The 10,212-nt window shown below is 37.6% G+C and overlaps 1 protein-coding gene across 1 annotated transcript; it reads left to right on the forward strand.

Moving 5' to 3' along the window:
• The first annotated feature begins 8,543 nt into the window (after positions 1-8,543).
• LOC107062074 (uncharacterized) lies at positions 8,544-9,878 on the forward strand. The gene has a single exon (XM_015312294.1). The coding sequence runs from the start codon at positions 8,544-8,546 to the stop codon at positions 9,876-9,878; it is 1,335 nt and encodes a 444-aa protein (XP_015167780.1).
• The last annotated feature ends 334 nt before the right edge of the window (positions 9,879-10,212 follow it).

The raw sequence follows: 10,212 nt of genomic DNA on the forward strand, positions 1-10,212 counted from the left end.
AGATTAAGGGTGAGAAACTCTGTTATCTTTGCCTCTCGCAACTCACGGGGAAATAGACGTCTCATGAGAGCACTCTAAAAAATAGCCCAACTCACTATTGGCGTATCCTCAGCTCTATTCTTTTTCCATTGGTCGAACCAGATTCTAGCGACACCCTTCATTTGGTATGCAGTTAGTTCCACCCTCTTCGCATCATGAATATGCATAACATCAAATAACCTTTTAAGCTCCTCAATAAAGTTCTCCAGATCCTCAGTGACACTTGAACCTATGAAGCTTAGTGGGCTCATCCTTAAAAGCTCACGGACCCTTGAAGTATTAGCCACTTCCTGTCGATTACCTCTCTGTCCAACTTGATAGGTCACAACTTTACTTAACATCCGGATAGCTTCATGAAATTCAGCATTGGTGACCTCTCCTTAGGGTCGCACTTCTAGTGCATTAGGTACCCCTTGTTCCTTTACATTTTTCCTAGTAGGACGACCTCTGACTGCTCTTCGTGGAGGCATGATTATCCGAAAAGCACGCACAAGCACGAATTGGAGGGAAACTTTTTAGAGATAAACTCTAACGCGTGAAATGAGTGTGAAAGAAGTGAAAGAATTCCTAAATGTTGCAGCCTCCTAATTATAGATGTGGCACACTTCACATCAATAACTAGGACTCTACAGACACGACTTCATAGACTCCCTAAGACTCTTGAAATTTATGTTCTGATACCAAGTTTATCACGTCCCGAGTCTACACCCTGGACGTGGCTGGCACTTGAAGACCATTGCTGGCCTCAAACGAACCCTTAGCCTGGCTTACGTAGTCAGTGGAAGACTTAGACATAAGAAAGAGAATCCAATACAAGATAACTCAACACGTCTCAAACAAAACTCATAATGTTTTAAAAATAAACATTTAACTTAGCCAAAATGGCAACTCAAATCTGAATATAAGCCAAATTCAAAATGATGACGAATGAACTAATATCTGACAGACTATCTATGAAGCCTCTAAAACAACTGAGATGGATGTTGGGACAGGCCCACGACATCCTAAAAAGCTGATAAGAAACTGAAAGCAATAAAAGGGATCCTCCCGAATGCAAAGAGGCTCACCCACAAACTTTGAACTGCTCACAGGATCAACAATGCGCTGGATGTTGATCCTAGTTACCTGCGTATGCATCATAAGATGATGCAGGCCAACTAGCATCAGTACATTGAATGTACAAGTATGCGAGTTGGAATGCTAAAACAACATAGGCTTTAAAGAGAAACTGAATAACTTACTTGGCTCAACTTAACTCAACATAACTGGACTCATTTCAATATAAAGCAATTTAAAAACAAGTGCAATATAAGGAAAAGTTGTTTAAAACATGATGTCAACTCTATGTATTTAGAAATACAATAACAACTCTGTATGTATGCAAAGATACAATATGAACTATGCTTCTATATGAAAAATACAAATATATCTGATGTATATAAAGATACAAAATAATGTTGTGGGAGTTTCTCTAATCGACAACCATCACATAAGAGCTATTGTGATGATTGAACGATCTCCCTCACCTGCAAGCGCATCCTATACCTTGCCCAAGGTATAGAACCTAAATTAGTATGTGGATCCACTAGTCTATGCGAAAAGGATTCATCTAAAAAGTATGACCCGTTTCTACCCATGATGGCTTCATAGTTTGTGGTGGTTGATAGTTGTATGAACTCTTCCCCATATCGGTGCTCAATACTACTCCCAAAATATGATACTAGCTATTTATGTTTAGAAACATACTTCTTTATGTGATTTGAGATTAGTGCTAAAAAATTTAACTCAAAAGCTATCTTGGAAATCAAAGTTTCCCCTCTTGCTTCATTTAGAAAGCGATTACTCTTTTCTGAAAACTAGCCCGAAGGCTCTTTGGAAATCTCAGTTTTCGTTCTTATTTAAATGTGAAAACATTATAAATCTCTTTGGGAATACTTAGTCCCCATATACTTTTTGAATAAATGAGCTTCAATCTATACTCTTTTGTCAACTTGAACTTTAAGTCTTAAAACAAGGTTGAAAACATTTGCAAAAGACTTCTTGTAACGACTCTGAGAACTTCCTAGACTTTGCTCTTGACTTTCCTTGACTTAGATCTTAACTTTCCTTGAATTGGATTATGGATTCAAGGTTCATGATCTCATGTTTATGGATGATTTCATGATGTTTAGATGTACCTTAGAGTATTGGAATCAACTAGACAACATGGGTACATTGCTAAGGAACAAGTACGAAAAGATAGGGGAAGAATGAGAAGAACTGGCGTCCTTGGTGCTCTTAGAGGTGCGGGTAGCCCTCATTATTCAGAGAACAAGTTGGGGTGCTCTAGCTGGCACGTCGCGACAGAGCCCCACATTTAGGGACTACTTTGGGGCGCGCTGGCTGGTGCGACGCCCCACTCCTTTCCCCAGGTGTTTGACGACTTTTCTTCTCTGTTTTTCAACTCTAAACCCTCTAAACTTTAATGGTTCTTTCCCCAAACACTTAGGATCATTTATACCCTCAATACATGATAAATTCAAACCAAAATTACACCCGGAAAAATGAATCAAATTGCAAGAAACTTCAACAAAACAACCCATAAGAATTCAAACGAATTTCATCAAGAACTCAAATGATTTACTTCCAAATAAGGCATATTTCGCTGAATTAAATCATGATTGGTGCGTGGGTGAACTAACCCAACACTATGTGATCTCACATACCTTTTAGGGATCACCCCCGACGAAATCCACAAGCTACCCTTGATGAAATCGACAAATCTTGGACGTTCTTCTCCTTTCTCCTCTTTTCTCCTCTTCTCCAAGTCCTAGCGTAAAATTAACTTTTCTAAAATTGACTAAAATATGAATTTACCCCAATTGAACTCCTAAAAACGAAATAGAATAATTAGATAAGGAAAAGACTAAATTACCCTTTCAAAATCTGGATTGGATATTTCCTTAATCCAACAGCCCTACTTCCAAAGGGCATAACTTACTCATACGAACTCAAAATCGTGCAAACTTGGTGGTGTTGGAAAGATCATTCCAAGAGATTTCCAACTATATCTGGATCTACAGCTAACTTATCCTGATATAAGAGTTATGGTCGTTTGAAGTTGACCAAAAACTCACATTTTTCCTAACTTAAGTAAATTTCCAGATTTTTTCTTTCCAAAAATGACAATTTCAAATTTTTAACTTCTTCCTAGCTATTTCAAATTGCGAGATGTTACAATTGCATTGCATATCTTTATCATTTGTGAACTTGTGAGTGCCTTTCAGTGAAACTTGTGATTGATGAAGTTGATCTTGTATTTTTTACTGATTTGTAATTTTTGTAATTGAGTTGTGTGCTATGAAAGTGTGACCAGTTAGGTTGGGTTGATTTTATGCACATTATAATTGTGGAGGTTCAGTTAGGGTGGTAGGAGTACCCATATTCTATATTCTTAACCTGTGTTTAAGAGTTCGCTTGTTGAGTACCACGTGGTTTGGTACTCTCCCTCTACATTTGTGTAGTTTTTCAACCCAAAACTTCACGATACTCTCTATTATCTTCTTGTCTGAGGCTTTCTATGGAGATTTGTGAGGCAGCTGATTGTCATCTCATCAGACCTTTTTACTCCTATTTATGATTTTGTTCTACTTTAGAGACAACATCATTTGAGACTTGTTTATTTCTTTCAAATCTATTGTAATACAATAGAGACTTGTACATGTGACAGCCAAGTTTTGTGGGTATATGTAAGTTAATTATTAATTTCCACATTATTTGATTGTATTAGACTTTTATTGTCACAACCTAAGCCTACACCCTAGACGTAGCCGACACTCGAGAACCATTGTTGGTCCCCAAGCGAACCCTCATCCTAGCTGACTACAAGCGGAAGACTAACTCAAGCATACAAAGCTTAAAAAGTGAATAAAAATTCAATAAACCCAACTTTGCAAAACTCACTCAAAAGAAAACTCTGAATAATATAATATATTCAACTCTCCCTAAAATGGGCAACTTAAGTCTTTAAAACATTTAACAAAATAAATGAACAGACTTCTGAAACTCTACTGTCTGTCTATGAAGCCTCTAACTGTCAAAAATGGAAGTCGGGACAAGACCCACGACATCCTGACAAAATTGAAAAGTAAATGAAATCCACCGGAAGCAAAGAAGGCTCACCATAGCTAACTCGAACTTTATATGGTATCACTGGAACTCCTATTGATGACCCTGAATACCTATATCTGCATCATGAAACGATGCAAACCAAACGGATTAGTACGTGGAATGTACGAGCATGTAACGGGAATTCTAAAGCATAAACATAATCTTAAAACTGGTAAAAAGGAAGCATGCTTACCTCTTCTCAACTCACTCAACTCAACTCAACTCAAGAGTAAGATACTGAACTCAAAGATTAGATACTCAACTCAAGGATTAGATACTCACCTTCAAAGATATGATACTCGACTCTGGGTACTCAACTCAAGATACTCAATTCAATATAAAGCAACAATACACATGCAATATATGAAAAGCTTTCAAAACAGTAGAAATCAACTCAGTGTATTAAAGAATACAATAACAACTCAATATATATAATAAAATATAATATAACTCTGTGGGAGTTTCACTCACCGACAACCACCACTATGATCCTAAATGATGATACACTGCGCTGCCCACGCTGCCAGAACTGTCTTATACTTTGCCGTCATATAGAATGCCTTAACTAAGTGGATCCACTAGTCTATGCTAAAAAACACTTAAGAAATCATCTAAAGAGTATGATCCTTTACTACCCATGATGGTTACATGATTTATGGAGACTTGAGTTATTATGAACTCACATCCGTATATCGGTGCTCAATACTACTCCAAAAAATATACTTAGCTCATATTTTTTAAAAAACAAAACTTCTCTCTTTTGTTTGAGATAATTACTCAAAACTTAGCTTAAAATCTCTCTTGGAATCGATGTTCCCTTAATTCCCGTATAATCTTTGAAGAAATGAACTTTTACTCTTACTCTTTAGTCAACTCAAAGCTTAAGTCTTAAAATAAAGTTAGAGTTTGTAAGAGACTTCTTAAAGTATGGTTCATGCCGAAATATGGTGGTGAACGACTCGTTGTAAGGTTTTCAATAACCATAGATAGAACCCAATACTTGGAACTCAAGAACTTCAATGATACTACTCATTTCAAGAATGCTCAACTCAAAGGGTTCATGCGGAATTATGGGCATGAACTACTCATCTCAAGGACTCAAAGATACTTCTGAAAAGGGATTAGGAGCTCAACACTTAAGACTTAGAACTTGAAGATACCACTCTTCTGAAAGATGCTCAACTTATGAAGTTCATGCAGAATTATGGGCATGAAACAACTCGACTCGACGGTCTACATAACAATATGAAACTCATGAATACGACTCTTTTCATTCTCATACTTACTTCCTCAAAACTTAGCTCAAATTGATAATGGATCTCAAAGGATTAACAATTGAACTCAAAGGCTTCCTTAAAGTCAAAGTCAAAGACAACCCAGTCTCCTCATAAATTTTTTTCTTTCTCTAAGAATTATTCAAGAATTCTTCAAGGAAATTAGCTATCTTGGCTAATTGATTCACGATTTCAAAGGCAGTAGTATGGCTAGTGCGCCGACAGATGATCGATTTAGGCCACCGGATCCTACTACAGGGATGAATATGCATACAACCATACAAGAATCTACCTCAGACTCATCCTACAACTCCTCGCAGAGAGAAGTCCACACTGCTCTGGCGGAACAGGAGTTGGACATAACTCGTACAAACATTTCTAAGGAGGATTTGCGTCAGTTTCACGATACAAGGATCCCGGTGCAACAAGAGACTCAAAGATCACATTTCACCGTCCCATATGCGAGAAATTTGTAGGCGACTACAGCGGAAAACGTACGCGAGTCGTCCCAAAAATGCCATCAAAATCGAAGTGTTTATGAGGTGATTCGAGCGGAATTAGTTACTGGGGTTTGTACCACTGGTCGTGGAGGACATCCCACTGAAGTTTCAGGCAAGTTCCATGGTGGAATCACCGACAGCGATAATTCTGGTGAATCTACAGGAGTTCTGGTGAATTTGCCACAAAAGGAGGATATGCAGAGTTTATCACAAACACAAAACACACATATGGCAGGCAAAGAAAAGGTTCAAGAATTGGGTCAATCTAGTTCTTCTAACTTGGATGTTTTCGTCAAGAAACAGGGCAAGGACACAGGTACGATTCCAATTGATAATTCTCGTTCAAGTGTGATTCCTGCATATAATTCTGATACTGAATTACATAGAACTGAGAATCATCCTTCGAAAGTGTGGGTAGCTAAAGAACATGATCATTCTACTGCTATAAGGCAGGGTCAGAGTAATCAAGGTAAGGATTATACTCGCACTGATCAGCAACAGGATTATCATTCTAATTTTCCTAGAATTTGTAGCAATTTTGATCGATAGGTACCTAAATCTAATGCTAATATTGCTAGAATTGATCGTCATCAATTTCCACCTCCCAATTCTTCTAGAACTGATCCAGTAGCTGAGCCTGCTCCTTACACAGTAGTGCAGACATATGCTGATTGACTTAGAAATAATCAGGCCAAAAGTGATGTTAGCATTACATTGATAGCCCCTGAAATTACTACTAAACAAGGTTTACCTGCTGTTCTGTATGTTAAAGACGAGATCATTAAAGATTTGGCTGCTGCTTGTAAGTATACTCTCATTGGGAAGTTTAGCACCACTATGCCTAAAGTGGATCTTATTAGGAATAATTTCATCTTACAGACTCAATTATCTGGTGGAGTTAAGATTGCACATTTTAATTCTCGTCATGTTTATATTGATCTTGATAACGAGCTTGATTATAATATGGTTTGGACTAAACAAAGGATGACTATCGCTGGCAAAGTGATGAGAATTCAAGTATGGACTCCTAGTTTTAAGCCTGCTGAAGGAACTTCCATAGTCCCTATTTGGATCTCTTTACCGGAATTGCCTTGGCATTGTTATAATAAAGAGTTTGTAACAGGGATGCTTTCACCTATAGGTAAAGTATTATACTTAGACTCTGCTTCTATTAAAAAGACTAGAGGTAGTCAAGCTAGGGTGAAGGTTCAAGTGGATCTCACTCACAAGAGACCTTCTTATATTTGGATGGGTTATATTGGGGAAGATATCACTGATGGAAGATGGCAGAAAATTGAATATGACAATATCCCTGATTACTGTTTCTATTGCAAGCATCAAGGGCATGTGGAAAATGATTGTACCATTAGACAAAGGGATGAAGAGAAAAGGAAAAAGGAGATAGACAATGCGAGAAACAAGAATAATAAAGATATGGATAACAATCAACAACAGTCTAAAGGTTACAAAGATTCTGGTCCTAAAGCTGATTCTACCAATCTTTATAACCAACAAAGAGAACAAGCTCAACAGTAGGGGCAACAAGAGGATCAGTGGTAAACACAAAGGAGGAGGAATAATAATCAGCAACAGGTACCAAGGAGTAACACCAAACAACCAGATCAGGCCCCCAAACATGCAGGTATAATTGCTACTCCTACACAAAATACATATATTAACCTTGATGTGCAGGAGTTACCACCTCCTTTAGAAGAACTGGAGATACATAATGGCAGCAAGCAGGATAACAGGCTTCAGCCAGCAGTAAATCAACTGCAGGCACAAGGTAAGCAGAGCAGACATGTAACCAAAAACATTGATAACATTTCAGGAAAAGAAGTGATTAAAGGGAAAGCTGTTCCAGGTATTGACTCAATGCTCCCAGTCCCTAAACCACTTGAAACTGTTATTGTTGTTGAGGAAGCTGTTGGAGGTATGGATGAGAGGGAATAGAAGACACCTACTAACTTGCAGGAAGGGGGGTCCATGAGGGGGGGGGAACTGACTCATGCTAGACATGAGGAAGTGGATTTTGACCATAGTGGAGACTCTAAAGCCCCTGATATCCCTATCACGACTCATCAAAAAACTGGTACTCAACCAGTTACTGATACAGGTCAACAACACGGCAGATTCAATAACAAATCTGGGGATAGACTGAGTAAAAAGAAAAGAGAGGCTCTAAAAAGAAATGGAAACAGAGTACTGGTCAGGATCCAGATGATACAGCTGCAGGTAAACAACTTGACACTCATGCTAATGAAAAGGTTGCCAATAATGCAAAAAAGGGTAAGTTGACTCCTGATGATTATGGGGCAATTAACTCTGAGGATGAGTTGGATTCTGATAATCAGTCTATAGAAGATTCTGATGAGGATATTGAGGACACCATGGAGCATACAGGTCAAGTTCTAGGTTCTACCTTTCAGGACAACTGTTATGATGTTCAAAGAATGACAGAACAACAGGGTTTATCCCCAAGGGGAGGAAACAGACTAGACAACAAGCCTCATCAACCTCTCACCAGCATGTCTGATACTTCAAGCAGGCCTATGACTAGGTCTAAATCAAATGGTTACTAATGATTAAGGCCATTTGTTGGAATGCTAGGAGTATCAACACCAAAGGATCATTGGAAAGGCTACAAACTCTCAAAAAACTCCATCATTTATCTATTATTGCTATCCTTGAACCCTTTGCAGATAATTCTCAGATTGATAAGGTGAGAATTCATCTCCAAATGGATCAGGCAGCCAGTAATCCTAATGGGAAAATTTGGTTGTTTTGGTCTAATGAAGTCAATGGTCATATTTTTGAACAACATGATCAACACATTGCAGTAACATCTAAGTATACAAATATTCCGGATAAATTCATGATGTCCTTTATCTATGCTAAATGTAAGGACTATCTGAAGAGACCTCTGTGGGACAGATTGTTGTTTTATGCTAATATGGAACTACCATGGTGTACAATTGGGGATTTCAATGTCATCACCTCTATAGAGGAGAAGATGGGAGGATTATCTGACAATATAAATAGGAGCTTTGAATTTATTGGAGTGATAGAGGCATGTGGATTGACTGATCTTGGATACACAGGACTTCCATTCACATGGTGTAATCAAAGGGATGCAGAAGCTAGAGTTTGGAAGAGATTAAATAGATCTATGGTTAATGATAAATGGTTAGAGGTTATGCCTCAAACCACTATGGAAAATTTATCCTCTGTTGGTTCTGATCATAGTCCTATGTTGATGGAAATGATTAACACCAATGAGAGTCATATTAAATATTTCAAGTTCTTACATTTTTGGGTTGAAAATGTCACCTTTATGAAGACAGTACAACAGTGTTGGGAAAAGAGAGTTACTGGCAATCATATGTGGAGATTACATCAGAAAATGAAAAGAGTATCATCTACACTTAGTAATTGGTCTAAAAGCGAGTATGGAGATATCTTTACTACGGTAAGGGAGTTTGAAGAGAATATCAGGCAATCTGAGGAAGAACTTATGACTAATAACACTGAAGCTCTTAGACAGACACTTCATCAAATGAATGCAACTTATATTAGGTATTTGAAAATGGAGGAATCTATTCTTAAACAAAAGACACAACTACAATGGTTTAAGGAGGGTGATGTCAATACTAAATACTTCCATTCTTTGATGAGAGGTAGAAGAAGGAGGCTATTTCTTCATAGGATTTGTACTGAAAATGAAGTATGGGTACAAGGTGATGAGCAAATAGCTCAAGCAGCTTGTGATTATTATCAACAAATATTCACTGGTCAGAACGATAGAATAGATGACAGAATTCTCCAGCATATTCCTACCTTAGTCACTCCTGTACAAAATGAGATGCTGCAAGCCATGCCTACTTTAGAGGAACTCAGACAATTTTTTTTGCTATGAATCCTAGTTCAGTAGAAGGTCCGGATTGTATAGGGGGAAAATTTTATCAGTCTTGTTGGAGTAGCATTAAAGAAGATTTGCTGGCAGCTGTTCAATATTTCTTTTGTGGTAAAATTATGCCTAAGTTCATGACTCATTCATGTTTGGTTTTGCTTCCCAAAACAGAACAACTTACCAGATTCAGAGATCTTCGACCTATCAATCTTAGTAATTTTACTAATAAGATAATTTCCTAATTATTGAGTATTAGATTAGCTACTATTTTACCCCTATTACTTTCAGATAATCAGTTAGGTTTTGTTTGAGGTAGAAGCATTACATTTAGTATCATGCT

This window comes from Solanum tuberosum, unplaced genomic scaffold, assembly GCF_000226075.1.
Source record: "Solanum tuberosum cultivar DM 1-3 516 R44 unplaced genomic scaffold, SolTub_3.0 scf00194, whole genome shotgun sequence".
NCBI classification, from domain to species: Eukaryota; Viridiplantae; Streptophyta; class Magnoliopsida; order Solanales; family Solanaceae; genus Solanum; species Solanum tuberosum.

What these genes read in the sequence shown, in the direction of transcription:
- LOC107062074 (XM_015312294.1), top strand. Translation starts at nt 8,544, where the DNA reads ATGATTAAGGCCATTTGTTGGAATGCTAGGAGTATCAACACCAAAGGA.